The sequence below is a fragment of the Microtus oregoni genome, unplaced genomic scaffold (assembly GCF_018167655.1).
Source record: "Microtus oregoni isolate MIOR12 unplaced genomic scaffold, Mior012 000003F_ref0000135, whole genome shotgun sequence".
In the NCBI taxonomy this organism is placed as follows: Eukaryota; Metazoa; Chordata; class Mammalia; order Rodentia; family Cricetidae; genus Microtus; species Microtus oregoni.
Window position 1 is genome coordinate 55,968,681 of NW_024543062.1, and position 20,877 is coordinate 55,989,557.

Consider the following 20,877-nt stretch of genomic DNA (forward strand, 5'->3'; position numbering starts at 1 on the left):
CCTGTATGCATCTATTTCTGGCTCAGTAAACAACCTTAACATTCTTCCTCCCCATCTTAGTTCTCAGGGACCTGGAAAAGAAAAGTGAAAGGCTGACAAGGGACTCCAATACCAACTTTCTTACCAAGAAAGCTTCAACTAGAGAATGAGGTTCCAATCTGTAAAAAGTGAGCTCTCTTACACTGGCAGTAGGAAGTAGGGAGCTTACCAGGCAAGCATAAGTGCTCGAGTTCCATCTCCAGATGCCACCGAGAAAAGCTAGCTATGGTGGCACATGCCTGTAACCCAGCACAGGAAAGGAGGCGGGGGAAGGATCCCTGTAGCCTGCCAGGTAGCCTAGCACAGTCAGAGGGCTCTAGTAAAAACACCCTGTCTGGGAAATTAAGGCAGATAGCAAGTGAGGAAGAAACTTGAGGTTGACCTTTGGATTCCACAAACATGTGTGAATGCAAACACATGCGTGTGCACACATGCACACACACACATAGAATGAGGCATCATGGCTGGCATCTCTGAGAGAGGGAATGAACCATCATAGAACTTCATGTCATACATAACCAAAACTAATGTGTGCTCCTGATAGCTAACCCAACCCAAGAGAAATGAAGAGAGATCCCGAGGTGCCTGTGTATTACCAGAGCCCTTTTTCTTGTAGATGGAATTTTCTCTGGGCCACCAGCTCACAAAAAAACAACATGGAGACTTATTAATTATGAAAGTTCAGCCTACAGCTTAGGTTTGTCCCACTAGCTCTTACAACTCAATTTAACCCATTTATATTAATCTATGTTTTGTTTTGTTGCTTTTTACCTCTCTTCCATCCTGCACCTCCTGTTTCCTCTCAGTGTCCTCTGGCCCCACTCCTGGGCCTAGATTCATCTCCTGTCCTTTTCCCTCTGCCTGGAAGTCCTGCATAACCTGGCCCTGCCTAGCTATTGGACATTCAGCTCTTTATTAAACCAATCAGAAGGTGCCTTGGCAAAGACACATCTTCACAGTGTACAAACAGATAATTCCACAACATTTCCTGAAGTTGCTAATGAAATGAGCCCCTCTTCCCCTCTCTGATGAGAAGTGCATGAGGAGCCAGACGCAACAGGCTGGAGGGGTCACCCTCAGCTCTCTTCATCTGGAAGAATAAACCCAGTCTTAGGAGGTCATGTCTCCATCATGCCCCTCCCTTATTAGGGCTTTGTTCTGAACTCACTGTGTGACCCTTGATTTCACTCTGTAACCCAGGGTGGTTCCAAACTTGCCAGTTATCATACTTCAGCTTCCCAGGTACTGCGATTATAGATATGGATCACCATGCCTGGCTCTTCAGTGGAGATTTTCACCAAAATGGTCACGCACACACTGGGGCCAAGAAGATGAAGAAAATTCAGGGATTATGCTGAAATGGGTTGGGCAGAGAAGCCTCTCTGGGTGTAGACAGGGGAAGGAAGTGACTGAACAGATAGGGAAGAGAAGCACGCTTCCATTTGGAAGCAGGTAAGTCAAATGAAGGAGGCCGCCTAAGTCAGGACCTTGGTTCTGTATTATTTCTCCTTTCTGTTGCTAGGAAGAAATATATGACGAGAAGCAATTTAATGGTTTATTTTAACTCATAGTTTGAGAGGATACAGTCTATCATGGCAAGGAAGGAATGAGGGCAGGAACAGAAAGCATCTGTCTGTATTGCCTCTGCAGTCAGAAAGCCAAGAGCAGACAGGAAGTGTCCCTGGGCTATAAAGCCTCAAGGCTGCTCCCAGTGATCCACTTTCTCTTGCAAAAAGGTCCTCTTAAAGGTTCAACAACCTTTCCAAACAGTGCTACCAGCCAGGGATCAAGGGTTCAAACACAGGAGCCTATGGGGGCATTTCCCATTCAAACAACAGGACGGAAAGACAGGCTTGTAGCTTGTGATTTTTCCCCCGTGGGTACTGGGAAGAGAGACTCTGTGTAGAGTTTTGTCATCCTCTCATACTGGTGGTTAGAGGGAGACATTTTAATCTAGGTCTTTTAGTAGAAGGTTGTGTATAACTTCAAGTCCATTTTTAAGTGGCATTTAATGGGGGGAGGTCTGCCTCAAGGGTAGCGATGCAGCCATTTCTTCGCTCTCCTAGTTAATCTGTTCTATAATGCCTCTTGTGTTGTATTCCTGATGGAGCTACCTTCTGACTGAGACATGAAAACAGATCGCAGGACCTTTGGTGGGCACTAGAGAGCCCTCCATGCTCTCCTCAAGAGTTGTGGCATTAACCCCATTAACCTGGTCAGACTCCAGCACAGATAATTGCCCTCTCGTGGCACTGCAGTCCTCCTATTAACTCAACTGGACACAAGACTTCACTTGCTCTCCTGAAAATTTAATAAGACCCATTATGACAGAGAACCAGTCTCTCCATTCAACCCCAGGCAAGGATCTGTGAGTCAGTATTTTGGGGCGCTCTGCTTCATTACTGGGGTCTTATAAATTTTTTTAGCATCTCCCAGGCAAACTGGCTTTGCTAGGTGAAAGAGTAATTACCAGCTGAGATGTGCTTTTATGACTGAATTAACTCCATTGCTGTCTTTAACTGTGATCAATGGTTTCCAATGACCTTTGTAGGAACTCTTGAATCCTGGATGGGGGCAAATGAAGTTGCAAAAAAAAAAAGGGGAGAGAAGGTCAGTAAGAAATTTGGGATTGGGTGCATCTTGTGGAAAGGGAAGGATGAACATGAGAAAGAGACAAAGACCACAGAACTGTTTACAGGCAAGAGAAAAAGTCTGAGGGGAAGGCATTGTGTAGAGATGGTGTTCCAGCTTGCTCTCCATTGCTATGAAATACCATGACCCAAACAAACTTGGGAATAAAGGGTTTATTTAGTCTACTGGTGTAGGAGGTCTTTCTGTCTGTGTGTTGCTTTCATTGGTTATTGAATAAAGAAACTGCTTTGGCCTGATAGGGTAGAACTTAGTTAGGTAGGTAGAGAAGACAGAACTGAATTCTGAGAGAAAGAAGAGCAGAGTGAGAGATGCTATGGATCTCCTGCCTGAGACAGACGCTGGTTAGAATCTTGCCGGTAAACCACAGTCACATGGTGATACACAGATTAATAGAAATGGGTTAAATTAAGATGTAAGAATAGGCCAATAAGAAACTAGAGCTAACGGTCCAAACAAAGTTTTAATGAATACAGTTTTCTGTGTGGTTATTTCAGGTGTAAGCTAGCCAGGTGGGCAAAACAAAGGGCCTCTTCTGCTTGTAACAGTCTACAAGTTCTGATTAGAGGCCATCATTGAGGAAAGTCAGGGCAAGAGCCAGGGAGGAAAGTTGCTTACTGGCTTGTTCTCCAAGACTTGCTCAGCTTTCTTACTTGTCCATCCCATTGTCATCTGTTCAGGGGTAGAACCAACCTCAGTGGGCAGGGTGCTCCCACATCAGTCAGCAATAAAACAACCCCATAGGCTTTGCAGACATGTCCATAGGCCAACATGATGGAGGCATTTTCTCAGTTGAAGTTCTTTCTTCCCAGCTGTCTCTAGTTTGTGTCAAGTTGACAAAAAACTAACCAGAATGGGATATGTTCTCAGATAGTAAAAGAGGCAAAAATGCTGCCTTCACTAGTAAAATATAATAAAAAGAATATTGCAACTTTGTTAAATCAGAGAAGGGCACTTGGGAAGACGGAAAGTATACTGATGGGTAAAACTGGAATAATCATGGAAGCACACTTGTTATTCCTAAAATTGATTTGAGGGATATCATCTGAAATGTCCATTTGAAAACGTTTCTTCTCCCACCCCCACTCCTGGTACTAGATACATCCACAAGTAGAATTTAAAACATAGTTTGAGACTGAGAAGATGGCTCAGTGGGTAAAGCACCTGCTGTGTAAGCAAGAGAACACATTTGTTTGGATCATGAGAAGCCATAGGATTGTAGGCCTACCTGCAATTCCAGACTCAAAAGGCTGGAACGAGATGCCTAGGGAAAGCTGGCTAGCAAGACTGGCCTCATCAGGCTGGACTGATATACTCTGCCTCAATAACAAAGATAGGAAAACAACAGAGGGTGATTCCTAGCACAAACCTCTGGCCTCCACACTCAAAATGTACATATATTTACACATATGTGTTGTGTGAATATGAACACACAACACACACACACACACACACACTTAAAAAAAGAGTACAATAAGCTTTTTAATGCAGGAGATTTCATCAGAATTTGTCAATTTTCCCAAAAGTAAAAAATGGGCATTATTTTATGGAGACTTGTGATTAGGCAAGCAAGCCAGGCCACTGAGAGCAACATGTATAAGAGATGTAAGTAAATGGAACATGCTTTTCCGTATTGTCATGTTCTTTTCTGCACAGAATGGCAACTAAAAAACATTCAGGAATGTAAATAGAGCAAACACTGAGCTAGAAACTGCCAGACTGGTCAATTCTTGTGTCAGGTCATGAGAGTGTGAATAACAAGACCTTCTTTAATTCACAGGCACAATTATAATGCATTTATACACGCACATATACATGCATACAAACACACACACATACACATGCAAAAATCACAACACATTACACACATAACACACATACATAAACATATATGTATACAATCATACATTCATATATGTACACACATGCAAATACATTTATATATATACAAACACACATATATGTATAGTTATACACCCATACATATATGCAAACACATGTGTACACACATATACATACACATATAGACATACAAGCTTCAGGTTGGACTGAGATACCCTGTCTCAATAACAAAGATAGAAAAGCAACAGAGGATGATCCCCAGCACAAACCTCTGGCTACTTGCCAGACACATGCTACTTGCTTGATTTGAAAGACTATTTAGGCTATTTCTCTCTGACAGCCCTTTTGAATCACCCTCTACCTTAAAATACAGTTATACAGCTGTGTAGCCAAGGTCGGTCTGGCTTAGAAATGTATGTACCTTTGAAACACAGAGGGTCTGTAGACTTTGCCAAAGAAGTGCAGCATGAAGGGGACACCCATGTCTTCTCATCTCCACACAGCTATGGTGTAACTTTGGACTGACAGGGTTTTGACCATTCTTATAAGAAAAGTAAAAGACTTTTTTTCTTGATTCAGGTCAATATATTTTTAAAAATTACACTATGACATTTATTTTATTAACCTGGAAATTCTCCTTTCATGAGAAAACATCCAAAGTCATTAAAGGGGTTGAGATCATGAAAGTATACCCAAGTGTTATATGTGTATTAGCAGGACATTCAGTGAGTATCAAAGCCCAGGGGGATGTTTTGTTATCTAACCATGTGTATTATGTGTTTCAGTGAGTATGTGCCACATGCTTACAGATACATGTGTATGTGTGTGTGTGTGTGTGTGTGTGTGTGTGTGTGTGTGTGTGGAAGCAAGAGGATATTGTTGACTCTTCCTCAGTTGCTCTCCACCATTTTTGGACAGGGGATCTAAATTCATATTTAAGCAGCAGCATGTCACTGAATAAGCCATCATGCTAGTCTGAATCCCACGAGGGCTTGGCATTGCAACTCAAGGTCATCATCTATGACATTCATACACAAGAACTGTGTAATCACATTCCATATATGTATGTATATGTGCGTATATATGTGTGTATTTGTGTTTCTAAAAGCTAAGTCTTGTAATGTTTTAAGTAAACATACAGTTCTGTATATTGGGTCTAACTCTTAGCTATCCTTGGCTTCACATGACTCCCTAGGAATTACCAGACATGCAAGGTTCATTCCAATAGAACAGGGAGGGATACACGATGCACCTCGGCCTCCAGTCTCTCAGCCATCTTACCACAACTCTGGAACTGAGTGGGACTGTTGCCTAACCTGCACGCAGGAGCACTGATTTCTGGGGAGCTGAGGGGGAGGCTTTACTCTTGGATAAGCTGTTCACCTGCTAATGTGGTTGATGTTCCAGTTCAGGGCCTGGTCGGCTTTTCCTTTGCATAAAATCATTTGACATATTGAATCCCGAGAGCTGGGGCAACTCAGAAGTGACACTAATTTATCGATCACTCTTCTAAGGAGAAAACTCCCTGGTGGAAATTGTTCTGAAGATTCTGAAACCACCAGCTGCTATTAGAGTCTGAAAATCTAGACATAATAGCAAATACGAAACGTTATTGAAAAGTGCAGACACATGGCAGATTGTGCACACCATGGCTTTCCCCTTCCCTAAGGGCAGCCATCAGGAAATGATCTGCCTAGTTTGAGCCAGTCTCGGAGCAATCTGTTCAAGTCCAGAGTCCTATACTCTTCAGGCAGAGGAGAGTTGGCGATGTGTCTGCTGTGTGTGTGCTTCAAGGTATAATGTCACACTAATGATATTCTTAGAGACAACAGCAAGACTGCCAGTGAACACCTATGAATATTACTAGCGTGTCAATTTTAGAAATTAAACCGTAGGGAGATTATGTTACTCCTATCTTAACACCAAAATCTGAGCACCAGGCGGCACTGTGGATGCATCTTACCACCTCCCCCCACCTGAGGTACGGCAGTCTCTTCTAATCTGCGGGAGATATGTGTTAAGCCTCCCAGTGGGTGCCCAAAATTACATATAGTACTGAACTTTATACATGCTATTATTATTTGTATCCATCCAGGTGATTAAATTTTAGTTAACAAGTTAGTGCAATGAGAAATTGATAATAACATAGAATACTTAGAATAATATTTTGTGTGAATGTAGTCTCTCATAAAATACCGTATTGCATTGTACTCCTGCTCTTGAGCTAATGTGAGATGGGACAGTGCCTAGGTGATGAGATTAGGTGAAAAATGTCAAGAGAATTGTTACATAGAAGGACTGGTAAGCAAGCTGCAAATGAACATAGCACTCTGATGGTGTGACAGTTGATCTGATAAATGAGCTGGCTAAAGAATCAGATGACAGGTAGTGCAGATACTGTGGATATTTTGGACGGGGGTGGTGGCTCAGTAAGTAAAGAGCGGGTAGTGTCTACCGTGTGGCTATGTTGAGTGGAGGAACAGTTTGCTTCCGGAGCAGACTGGGATGGTAAGAGAGTTCCTCATGCCACCCAGAATAGTGCGCAAGCTCAAATGTAGGGATTCTTTATTTGCGGACTGTATTTGACTACAGTGCACCAGTTACTTTTCTTACAGCTGTGACCAAATACTTGACAAGAAGTAATATAAGGGAAGAGGAGCTTAAGAAGAGATAGGGGTTTACTATGGTGGGGAAGATGGCAGGAGCATAAGGCCGGTCCTATCGCATCTGCACTGTGAAAGGAGATAGGCCATCACACCACAAGATTTGCCTCCAGATACCCATTTTCTCCAGCAAGTCTCTATCCCTTAAATGTTTAGAAACTGTCTTAAACAGAAGAACTAGCTGGAGACCATGTACTGAGGGCACATGCCTGTGGGGGACATTTCACATTCAAACCATAGCATAGGGGTCCCTGAGAGCAAGGGGAAGAAAACTTACGGGTAAAGAGGGAGCACTGACTATTCACCCAGCCAATCAACTGCTGTATTCTCAAAGGCAGCCTCTTCAGGAGCCATCTTAGCTGGCTTAATAATACTTTATGATCTGTAAGTCAACCATCCGTGAAAATAAAAACTAAACTTTATTTTTGTCTCTCGTGCACAGAACAATTTAATTTTTAAATTAATGTAAAATCAAAAGGCGCCTTGCTCCCAGTGAGGTATGTCTGCCCCGCATGACTGTGTAAACACAACTCAATTGCTCTGAGAATTAAAGATGGATCAACAAAATCAATAGTTAATTGTGTTACTCTGGGTTTTTCATTTCAGATCTAATCTGAAAAGAAGGTCCAAGGGATGTTTGCTCTTGGTTTTCTTAAAATATTATTTAAAACGCTCCTGTCAGGCCAAAGAGTTCACAGGGGTCTTCGCATTATTTCCATAAGTCATTTGGCTTGTAAGTAGTCAAGGTCATATCGATCGCCCAGCCTCTCCTGTTTTCATTTTTAAATTCTGTATCATTATCGGGCAAGCTGCCTTGCACTTAGGCCAAACCGAATTTATTGTAAAAATCACACTACATAATACATGTCTTGGTACCAAACACAGCTTATTTCTTACATAGTATACTAACTATTTCATTATTTTATTTTTTTGTGGCAGGGTTTCTCTGTGTAACCATCTTGGCTGTCCTGGAGCCTAATTTGTAGACCAGGTTGGCCTTGAATTCACACAGATCCACCTGTCTCTGCCTCCTGAGTCCTGGGATTAGGATTAAAGCCATGTGACACTACCACCCGGTTTCCATTAGTTATTTTTAATTGTGTGTGTGTGTGTGGGTATGTTACACCGGTGAGTCCAGGTACACTAGGAGGCCAGAAGAGGGTGTCTGAGTTACACCCTGCAGCTGGAGTTACAGCTGGTTCTGAGATGCCTCACATGGACGAGAGGACCAAACTCAGGTCCTGCACAAGAGTAGTAGGTGCTTGGGACTGCTGAGCCATCTCTCCAGCCCTGCAGAGTGATGATATACATAGCTGTTAATCCCAGCAAAATGAACAGTGTTGAGTATTTATGGTCTCATGTTCCCATTAGTTATGAACCTGAAAGAACGCAGAGTTGCCTGAGAGATGGGCCTCTGCGCATGTCTACGGGCGCTTATCCTGATTGTGCTAATTGAGATGGGAAGACCAACTCGCGGTTAGTGGCATCGTGCCTTGGGTAGGAGTGGGACAGTATAATTAGAGAAAAGCTGGGCACTAGCATGTCTTCATTGGTGGCTGCCTTCCAACTGCAGAAACAGCGTGAGCAGCTGTTCTGAGCTCTCCCTGCCTTCCTCTGAGCCCAGGTGAACCCTTTCTCCCTTAAGTTGCTTTGGTCAGAGTACCTTATCACAGCATCGGGAAGAGACTGAGATGGACGGGTGTATGTGGCACAGGAGGCAGTACTGCGGGGATGGGGGCGATCCTGTAAGAAGGACCATCTAGCCTCGCATGCCCAAGAGGCCAGAGGAAGACTGGGGACCTCATTTGTGCAAGCAAATGAGGTGAAAGGGAGCACAGTGAGCTTCTTCCTGTTTAGGGAGATGCACAGTATTATCCGAGGCCCATGGGGGTACCCGATGGACTGCCTTGACCCTTGTTACACTACAGCAGAGCTAAATATGCAATGTTTGAAATTCTTTTCCCTTTTAAGCGCAACCTCTCCTGTAATAAGTTAAGCCTTGCTCTCTCGCTCACACACTGTTAGAAGCCTCCATCCATTTCAGAGACCGAAGGCAAAAATAATTCTTGAAATAATGAATCAGTTTTTTTTTTCCTCTTGCCATCTTGTCTAGAAATCCCGTGATTATTTTGCCGTAGCAGACAGTGACCTTCTCAAAGGCGGCCTATCAAATGCTCAAGATAAATAAGGAGAAGGTCTCTTTCTCCTCCCTCCGGCCAAAAAAAAAAAAAAATGTAGAAAGGGAGAATGTTTGTGAGAGTGTCGTATGTTCATCTATGGATGAGCAGTCGTGTGCTCTGCATGGGTTCAGAGACCCCATTCCACGAGACCCACAGGGCATAAGGCTTGGAGGGACCTTGACGGAGACACCAAAGGATTTCACCAAGTAAGCGGAAAAGAATGGTTTCTTTGGGGGGGAGGGGTGCAGGCAGAACTCCTGGCTCCTGCATAAATTACCTAAATGAAAGGGAGCTACAGCTGAAGACATCACCACCTAGACAAGCATACTCCTGATTTACTAAGTCTGGGAACTAAGATTGATAATGAAACCTCTCTTCACCCCTTGACACCATAGTCTCTCTTTTCCCCCAAGCAGCAGAAGGAGAAGGAAGTCTCTCCTATTTTTCTCCCCATGGAAGCAAGGTTCCTGAAAAGTAGGGGAAACAGTGCTGTGGGGTTGCATGGGAGCAAGGGAATGGCTACTCAGGGTCGGAGACACCTGCCCATCTTTTAGGGTTCTGGTATTTGAGTCTTGTTTGATTTATGGGCAGCTGAAGATAGAGACCTTAACTTCCAGAAAAATGCAACCTCCCAGGGTCAGGGTATGATGCAATGGGTAAAAACACTTGCCATATGAAACTGATGACCGGAGTTTATATCCAGAACCCATGACAAAGTAGAAAGAGAAAACCCACTCTGCAAAGTTGTCTTCTTAAAGCCTCATCATGCTGCGGTACTTGCAACCACATACATATATCAAGTGGCATATGTATACCCACACAATTCAATAATAATGATGATAATAATAATAATAATATAACAATAACAATCTTCTCTTTGATAAAATTGAAAGGCAACTGGAAGCTGAAGTGTTCTCTATGGAAGTGGGGAAATGAGAAAATTTTCTATTGTCAGACAAGCTGAGACTGTCAATTGGCTCAACCAGGTAACATCCAGAAGCATCACGGGGCAAGGATCATAGAGTTCAAAGATCAATCTGAAAAGCAATAAAAACACCAGTGATCCAGGATTTGCAGATAAAATTAAGACTGATCAGCAACATCTTGGCAGAAGGTCAGTAGCATGCAGATAGGTATCAGGCGTATTATTTAACTAGCCATTTGCAGATAGCAATGGGCAGAATTCTGAGCTCAGTAAGACAGTCTCAAGGTTCTGGTTCACATATCTTACTCTCTCCAGAAGGTTTCCCCCCTGGGCTGATGAGATGTCTCAGTCAGCAAAGTATTTCTTGCACAAACATGAGAACCTGAGTTTGGTCCCCAGAACCCATGTAAAAGGAGCTGGGCAGGGTGGCCAGTGGAGAGGGGGTAGAAGACAGGTGGATCTCTGAGGCTCACTGGCCAGCCAGTCTAGCCTAATAGGTGAGTTCCAGGCCATTGAGAGTCTCTGTCTCAAAACCTGAGATGGACAGAGTCCCGAAATGACATCTGAGGTTACCTATGGCTTCCATATGCACACACACTTGTACACAAATAAATACACATACACATGTGCTCCCATATAAATATGGACACATACACATGAATATGCATACATATGAATACATAGAAACACATGTAAATTTACTGGTATGCCCACAAGTCCTTCCATCCTTTGGGATCACCATCACCCACTCATCTCCTGACACAGGTGATGGGAAATCTCAGAATCATTTTTTACCCAGGAGCAACCTTGCTCTCCCTCCACTCCTCTGTAGACCAGCACTGTGGTAAGAGCGAGCCAATGTTATAATACACACTGCTGATGTGACTCCATCTTCCATTAGGGGTGATGACTTTGTGTGTCTTTATGCCCCTGTGCCACATGCCTGACCCACAGACCACATGTCCTTTTTCACCCTGCAGCACCTTTTCATGCCTTTGAAAGTCACTGGGTTCCAAGAACAAGACACTGGTCTCTTTAGTGGGAAGTCTGAGAAGGGCAGTTTAGTGTCCAAATATCCAGATTTACTTTGTTTAGAACTTGTGCATGGACGTAATTACTTCCACAATAGGTAAATGGGAAAATAAAATCTGTTTTTCAGAAAACTTTGATTAGTATGTACTTTGGAGGATCATCCTGCCACCTGAAAAGATAGAGATAAAAACACACAAAGAGCGAGTAGGGATCAGTCACATAACCATGGGGTTGGAGGAATGGCTCAGTCAATAAAGCATTCCTTTGCAAGTACAAAGATCTGGGTTTGATTCCCTGACCCCATATGAAAGTGCCTGAGGTGGTGGTGTGCACTCGTAATTCTAACCCTGGGGAGGAGGAGACAGGGGATCCCTGGGATTTGCCAGTCAGCCAATCTAGCTTACTTCGTGAATTCAGGGCAGTCAGAATAACAAGGTGGGTGGCACACTGAGGCATGACACCTAAGGTTGTCCTTTGGCATCCACACGTGTGTGCACACACAAACCACAGAACATACGATTTAAAGAGAACTGTATAAAGGCCTGGGGTTCTCAACAGGCTCATGACCAGGGTGGAGTCCTAAGTGATAACTTCCTCACCTTGAGAGGCCCTTGGCTCAGTCTGTGTCCGGGTATATGGGGAACCTCAAGGTGGTAAAAGCTGCTTCATGTAACAGGTAGCAACTTTTTTCACACACTGACATAGGTTTGGGAGTAGAAGGGAGAAAATTGCCTAATTCTCAGTTTCATGAAATCTCAGATTTTCAACTACTTAAATATGAGCAGGTCAGAATTTCTGTTCGCTGTGTTCCTGCCCAGTTTCCCTGATACACATACCTACAGTTTTCCTAATTGACTTGAGAACTAATTTTCTTTAGATCTGTTCTAGACAAGTTACTGGCATAGTTGTGTTGGGGGTGGGAGACCGGGGAGGTCACAGCTCAGTCAGTACTGTGCTTGTCACACAAGCCTGAGGAGCGGAGTTCCAGACCCAGCAGACATGTAAGAAGCTGTGTGGGGCAGTGTGTGCTGCAGTTCTAGACCCGAAGAGGCGGAGACAGACCCATTCTTGAGGCTCAATGGCTAGCCAGCCTGGAGTGTTCGAACCAGTGGGAACTGTCTTAAAATAAGCAGACAGTTACAACATCTGAGGTTGTCTTCTGGCCTCTGCATCTCTGACATATGACCTCCTATTTCACAAGAACACATAGTCACAAACACAGAGATATATACAAACGGGATTCAGGGCGATCGTAGGATTACTAAACATTATAAAATTGATCCAAAGATCGTATCCATTGGTAAAGGATCAGGAAAGTGGTGTGTTGGGAGTCCAAACCCACTAGGCACCGGCACTTCTGTTTCTGTTCCTTTTGCAGGTTTTAGAAAACAGCTACAGAAATTCTCAACCAAGAGAAAAACCAAGTCACCATGTACAAGAATGTCAGTGTGCATTGGTCACAGCCAATAAAGAAATCTTGCTGTGTACCAATTAGAAAAGAAACATAGTAGGGGACCACAGGTATGGCTCAGCAAGTATGGTGCTTGCATGCAAATATGAGGACCACATCTGGATCCCCAATAACCATGCAAAAAGCTGGAAGCGGTGGAGGTTACCTGTCACCATATGACTGGGGGAGGGTGGTCACTGGCAGATCATGGGATCTTGAACTGGTGTGAGTCCCAGGTTCAATGAGAGATGCTATCTCCAAAGATAAGTTACAGTAGATGACATCTAATGTTGACCGACCTCTGGTCTTGATATGTGCATGCATGGACAAACATGTATCTGTATCTGTATCTGTATCTGTATCTCTCTCTCTATCTCTCTCTCTCTCTCTCTCTCTCTCTCTCTCTCTCTCACACACACACACACACACACACACAAGCAAGGTAAAGGATGTCTTACTTCATGTGGCCAGAATTTGGTCAGTGAGGCCTGGTAGCCTTGCTCACGTGGGAGCAATTATCAAGGTTACTCTTCTGATGCCCTCAACAACAAAGCAGGAGCGACAGCTGTACCCCCTCACAGCGGGATAGTAACTAAAATATCTAATTAATCTGTGAATGAGTGATGGTCCAAGAAACATATTACTTTGTAATCAATTTCAAGTGAGTCCCTAACAAAACAAGATGAAGGAAAGGCTGGAGGATTATAAGAGGCCTGCACATTCTGTTCTCAGTGACTGATGATTGTAAGGGGGAGGGGGACAATTTTACGATCCATCAAGTTTTTTGTCATCTCAAAATCATGCCTCCCAATGCATGCTGTAAATTAATTTTAGAATTTACATATTTATTAAAAATTGTATTGAACACAGCAGGAAGTGAGCCCTATTTGAATAATAAAATAACTTGTTATTTTATTGGAGATTAAAAATTAAAAAAAATGTAAAATATTTTATCTTCAGGTAATAGCCACATAAATTGCTCCGAGTTAGTTAAACTGATAATTAACATGCACCAGAGGCTTTGACAGAATATTAAAGATAATCCTACAAATTCCCATTTAAAAGAGTTCTCACAATAAAAATCAAGGGAAAGATAAGCAGGGAGATTAGGAACAGGATTGGCCATGGTGCACACTGCAAGCAGGGTCACCTCACTTTGGAGGAGGTGCACCTCGGGATCCCCAAGGTTTGACTCCTGAACCTCTTGATTTCATTTGAAAATTTCCTTCTCAGAGAAGATGCTCCACCTGACCCCCTGCTGTCTGGCTGAATTTCTAAAGGATATGACATACCAGATCTCTACATTAGCTGCACCCCATCCTGGAAGGACACCGAGACATGCAGGACGACCACTAGAATGGCTTGGGAGTCCATGGGGTTGCAACCACAGGGTGACACCATATTCCACCTGCACAGGCAGAACCATTCCCTCTAGAGTAACTTCCACAGACAGTGTCAGGGGAATGGTCTGTTTCTACAGTGTGCACAGCCTGCAGAGTCTGTAGAGCAGGGAATGGCCAAGGGACTAGTGTGCTGCCTCACATCCTCCTTAGCATAAAGGAGAAAGAAATAACCCAGACTTTAGATGGCTCAGTTGTTCCACTTGCCTTGCAAGCCCGAGGACCTGAGTTCGATTCCCAGAACCCTGTAAAAGCTGGGCACAGTGGCAAGTGCTTGGTTTCTCAGCAATGGGGAAGTAGAGACAGGGAAATCCCTGGAGCTCAGTGATTAGCCTGCTAAACCTATTGGAAGATTCCAGGCCAGTGAGAGACCTTGCCTCGAACACAAAGCGGAGGGCACCTGGAAGTAAACACGCAAGGTTGTCTTGGCCTCCACATGTACACACATACATAAGCACACGTGCACCAACACACATACTCTTGCATTCCTTCCCACAGGCAACCCCTCCCACAGAAACAAAAGCAAACCCTTCAGGAAGAAATGATACCAAGAAATGACCTCTTTAAATTCCTGGGGAACAAGAAGGAAGAGGAATACCTGTATTCCAAGAATTTCAGCTTAATCATGGCTCTTTCTTTCCACAGGGGACTCAGGGTGAGGTGTTACCACCACCTTAAAGAAAACAAGAGATTCCCTTCAAGACGTTCTCAAGGTGAGGGGCTTGGCTGACAACTGCTTGGCTGTGCAGACTTCACAGCTCATATCTGGCATGGATGGGGCCCCTTCCCCTCCCCACATCATAGCAAGTACAGGATGTTCATTGATATAGCCTCAGAATCCTTAATATAGCAATTCGGGCAACCATTGTCTGTGAATTGTTTTGGCATTGAGATGAAAACTATTTGGCTCTCCCCACCTTGTGTGTGTGTGTGTGTGTGTGTGTGTGTGTGTGTGTGTGTGTGTACAGATATTACTGATGTCTACATGTCACTGTGTGCAGCTAATGTTGAGATATATGTGCCAATGTTTCATGTATGGAAACTTGTAGTCATAGTCACCTTCTATTTCTCTTTGATCTCTAATAAACTTCTGTCTGTTCTCACGATCACTCCCCTTTTGCAGGCTTCCCTTGCATCACCATATCTACAAGTCCTATGTTCTTCTTCCTGGCTCCTGGTGATGCCCACCTAAGTCTGGGAATCAGGAAAAGAAGCAAGTGCGTCCTCCTGCCTCTGCCCTGCTGTGAGCCTGACAGCTCTGCTTCTCTCCCTCCTGTCACCTGTTCCCAGGGGCCTTTCTGGTGGGCTGAGTTCCCATGGAGTGCTCAGCACTTGGCCCCTCATGCTGGAAGGCCTAGATGTGTCCACATGCTCATTTCCTATGAGCCTGCTCTCTGTGCAGAAGCCACTGCATTCCCTGGAAACGGAGTCACTCACTCCCCTGTTCAGACTGCTCCCCCCATTCCCTTTGCTGGGTCTGGAACCTCCAGCCTTTTCACTGCCCATAAGGTCTTACACAACTGGCTCCTGAATTCTTCTCCACCCTGATTTCCATCCCTTCTATCAGTGTGCTCTGTCCACACTGACCTGGGGACACCAGTCCTGTCACCGTACCTGCTATACTCTGCCCATAAGCTCCAGCACATATCACACGTCAACACTTCATCTCAACTTTTGTTCAAGCATTCACTCTACAGAGAGACCCTCACCCAGTCAGTCTCAGGAGGCAGTGGACTCGCTATTTCATATGCACCCCATTTTCCCCATTTAAAACTGTGCATCACTGTGTTACTTAAATGCCTCAGTGACAAAAGGGTCTTGCTATCAGGCGTGACGGCCTGAATTCAATCCCCTGAAACACATAAGGACGAGAGAGAAAACCAACTACAGAAAATTGTCTTCTGGCCTCCACATGAGCACTGTGATGTATGGGCTCCTGTGCTCACACATCTGCATAAACACACACACACACACACACACACACACACACACACGTGCGCGCGCACACACGTATGTACACACACAAACCCCACCTAGTAAATGCTTTAAAAGCACACATCCTTAGTTGGCATTATTATGGTTATTAGTCAGTAGCCACAGGGAGTGGTTCCGGGATGCCCTAACACCTGTGAGGGATGCCCAAACTCCTAGGTGCTCAAATGATTCACTTTCGCAGTCACAATCCTCCCGTCTACTGTGAATGACCTCTGAATTTCTCATAACACGTGCCACACTGCAAATGCTGTAGCTGTTACCCTGCATTGTTCATGGAATAATGATGAGTTCGAGTGTTTTACTCTGGTATTTTTTCATTCAGGCTTGGTTGAATCCTTGGATGTGGGACTTGCATTCTATTCTGTTTATTTCCTTCTTAGCTAAAATAAGGCAAGGATTTAGTCTTTTTTTTTTTAAATTTGCTCTATCTACCATGCCCAAAATGACACCTATTAAACAGCATGAACCACATAAATAGTCTTGAATCAATGAATCATAAATGAGAAACTTATATCACACTGTGAAGAACAAGTAGTGCTGGGAAATAATTAGCTGTAGTGTGAGAATAAAAGCAAACATGTAAACATCGTTCTAATTAAGTCACTACACGGTTTAAGACGGAAACCAGGGAGTTGCTGGCTAGTTCAGTTTTAAGTGAACCAAGGGCAGTCTCCATCTCCCACTTATTCCCCTGCATTTTCATTGCTCCCACGGCCCCCGTGGGGGCAAGGCTCCTTGTACCTGTGTCCTAACTGGGAGCTACTCCTGCGATGGTCAGTGCTGTCACTGGGACATAGTCTACAATCACCCAAGAGGCAGCCTGTGCGGGTGAGCTTGATCACCTTCACTGACGTGAGAAGACCCCTCTTGACTGAGGGCAGAACCCCTCCTGGACTGCAATACAACGGGACAAGGAGGTGAGTATTGGGGAGCCTACTGCTGGTTGTGGATGTGACCAACTGCTCCAAGCTTCTGCAGCCCTGACTTCTCTATGAACTTGACCTGAGAGCCAGAAGAAACCTTTGTCTCTCAAGGTACTTCTCTCAGGGTATCATATCCCAGCTGCAGAAGAGTCACTGAGATGACAGCTTCGGAATCTGCACATGGCATAGGGGCCAAATGACTTGTAGGTAAAGCCCTTGGGCTTGCTTGTTTTGATTATGTAAGTCAGAAGACATCTCTGAGCTATCCAGGGCTCCCCAACTGCTTTTCCTGGCTACAGATTACAGCTTCCTGCAGTTGTTTGTTTATGGTTCATGCTATTTCAGGTTCCCAAGAACCTAGCAGGTCCAAGCTGACCTCTCCTCGCTGAAGTCAAAGACTTATTAATTCCTCTATCCTGCCACCTTCTGCTTTTGGCATTGGGTGATTCTGTAGATTGAACTACGTCCTCCCAAAAGAGGTTCTTCAGACCCCCACTTTAGTTGACAATAAGTTCATTACAGGTGTAATCAAGATGCTCCGAGAAGTTTAAGCACACCAGGATAGGGAGATGGCTCAACAGATGAAGTGCTTGCTAGGCAAGCTGAAGGAACTATGAAGTGCTAACTAGACAAGAATAGGGACCCACGTTCAGACCCAGGCACCTATGTAGAAAAGCTGGTTATGGCGACCCCGGTAGCCAGAGGTTTTCTAAGTTAGATTTCAGTAGAATCATTTCTTTGGTTTGTCAGTGGCTTATCTGGGGTGAGTGCATGTCTGTTCTATTATCCTTGGAAAAATCTCACAACACTCATGTTAAAACACCCAGGAGTGGTGACAGGGGCTTACAGTCCTGGTCCTGAGGATGCAGAGACAGATGGATCAGGTACAAGTCCTACACACGATCAAGCCAGTGAGAACTCGAGCCCAGATGCCCTGCCCTGAGTGAGGAGTTGATAACTTCTAGGGAGGGAGATGCATTTCTACCTGCAAGTGTGGTCACCAGGAGGTCATGCTCCAGAGATGACCCCAGGAGGTCACCCATGCTCCAGAGATGACCTCACGGAAGCACATACAGACAGCAGTAACTGAAACAATGGGATATTAAAAATACAAAAAAAGACATAAAGTTGGGAGAGGAGTGTGTTAGGGAGACCAGGGGGGCTTGGGAGAGGAAATATGTGGGTAGATATGATCCTAATAAATTGTATATATGTATTAAATTCTCAAAGGATCAATTAAAAAATGAAAATAAAATTTAGAAGAATCAAAAGGATAGTACCCAAGGAATGACACCGGTAGTGACCCCTTAGCTTCTACATCCATGTGCACATGTGTACCTGCATACACATATACTTACACACATTGACATTTACACAGACAAGCACACATGCATGCGCGCACACACACAGCACACACAGACAAAGGATAGATCACACAAGAGTAGGAGAGGGCTGCAATGAAACACAACTGATGTCGCTGGAGGGCAGGAGGACACAAAGAACCAGGAAGTATGTGGGAAATGCTATGATGAAACTCACACACATGGTGACTGACATGCCATGAGAGTAAGATTCAGAGATGGCGGTCTGCAGTCATGTAGAGGACTGCGCACGACTAGTCACCAGCAGAAGCCAGGAGAGACACCTGACCCCACTGATGCTCTGTCTTCAGATCCCTCCAGAAATGGGAAGAAACTCCTTTATTTCATGATTCCCAATGTCCGGCAGTTCATTAAAATACCCCCTAAGAAAGTCCACAGGTTACCTATAAAATATGTATTGTCCCTAGCACTGGTGACCCCGAAACACTAAAATCCCATGGTTATATACTCATGAGAAATTTAATTTTGTTAAGTTATGGGAAGAAGAGAGAACAAATTTCTGGGTTTTTTTTCTCTCTGAGCTTTTTTTGTTTAGTGAACTTAAAAACAAGATTCCTGAAGATGAAAAAAACACTTTGGTTTAACTCTGTCATTTGAAATTATGATTTCATTAATTCTGTAAAATTAAAAAAAGGACTTCATTTGAAAAGGAAAAGTAATCAGAAAGAAAGGAAGTTATATTTAGTTGATCAGAAAACAGCTGGGCGCAATGTCACATGGGAAGTTTTTTTCAGTGTTGGCCCACTGGCTTGTTTAGGTCAACTCCAAAGAGTGATGGAGAAGCTGTAAAAGCCGTATTTTCTTGCAAATGTGCACTTCGTCCATGACTCATTTTAAGATGTTAGTCTCCGAGTTTTCTTTTCTTTAAAATAAATGCAGATTGAAGAACCTAGTAACAACTGAAAAATGCTGGATTTGAGCCCAAGATCCTAATCCACCTAGAATTTCTCCCCACAAGATGCCAGGGAATACATCTGGGAGGCTGGAGATGTAAATGGTTTAAAGTCCCACTCTTTTTCAGAAGGTGACAGCTGTGGAACAGTGAGGTCCTCACCAGATCGCCTGGTAGCTTGATCTTACACATCCTAGCCTCTGCAGCTGGAAAATAATTTAAAACATTTTATTGTGAATTTTAACTTTTCTTTTAAAATTAGTGTGGTGGTTTGAAAGAAAATGGCCCCCAAAGAGAGTGGTACTACTAGGAGGTGATGGAGGAAGGTCATTGGCTAATAAAGGAACTGCCTTGGCCCATTTTATTGATTAGAGGATAGGTGGGAGGAGTAGACAGAACAGAACGCTGGGAGGAAGAGGAAGTGAGGTCAGACTCGACAGCTTTCCTCTCGGGAGCAGACGCCTGAGAGAGATGCCATGCCCCGCTCCCGGGATGAAGCTCCGACCCAGGATGGACTAGGCTAGAATCTCCCCGGTAAGCGCACCTTGGGGTGCTACACACAGATGATTAGAAATGGGTTAAATTAATATGTGAGAATTAGCCTAGAAGAGAATGGGCCAAGCAGTGATTAAAAGAATACAGTGTCTGTGTAATTATTTCGGAGCATAAGCTAGCCGCCGAGCAGGCAGCCGGGGTGCTGGGGATGCAGCCCCACTGCCCTTACTACTTCAAGGAGGTGTGGCCTTGTTGGAGGAAGTGTGGGTGGGCTTTGAGGTCTCTTTCTAGCTTTTAGTGTGTGTGTGTGTGTGTGTGTGTGTGTGTGTGTGTGTGTAGGTGTGCACATGCACTCTATGGAACTAGAGAGGAGACAAGAGGGAGAAGCTTCCCATAATGTGACTGTCAGTTGACTTCCTGTTTCCTGAAGGATGTAGAACTCTCAGCTCCAGCACCATGTCTGCCTGCATGCTGCCATGCTCACCATCATGATGATAATGGACTGAATCTCTGAAACTGTGAGTCACCCCAAATTAAATGTTTTCCTTTCTAAGAGTTGCTGTGGTCGTGGTGTCTCTTCACAGCATTAAAAACCCTAACTAAGGCTCCATTATGGCATTTTCATACAAAACTTGGTTTGATTTTTTTTTTTCTCCTCTCTTATTCTTCTCCATCTCTGTCCCCTGTTCCAGTTGCCTTGCAGGACCCAGTATATACTTTTGGGTTTAAATTCTCATGTGTCCTGTTTTCCTCTGTTCCCTCCTTCCCCCTCTTGTCTTCTTTCTAGTTCCATAGAGTGCATGCATGCATGCAAACACACACACGCACACACACACACACACACGCACACACACACACACACGCACACACACACACACACACACACACACACACACACACACTCTGAAAGCTAGACCATTAGAGAGAGCATGCTGTATTTGTCACTCTGAGTCTAATTATTCAGATTCATCCATTTTCCCACAAATTTCATACTTCCATTTTCCTTTCAG

At 44.1% G+C, this 20,877-nt stretch overlaps 1 protein-coding gene across 1 annotated transcript in view; it reads right to left on the minus strand.

The window, feature by feature from the left end:
* Positions 1-14,777: 14,777 nt before the first annotated feature.
* Nckap5 (NCK associated protein 5) overlaps positions 14,778-20,877 on the minus strand; it is a 769,956-nt gene continuing 763,856 nt past the window's right edge. The window contains exon 17 of the mRNA XM_041648822.1: positions 14,778-14,853. Within this exon, the coding sequence (XP_041504756.1) occupies positions 14,800-14,853 (54 nt within the window). The 3' untranslated portion in view covers positions 14,778-14,799. The remainder of the gene's footprint in view (positions 14,854-20,877) is intronic.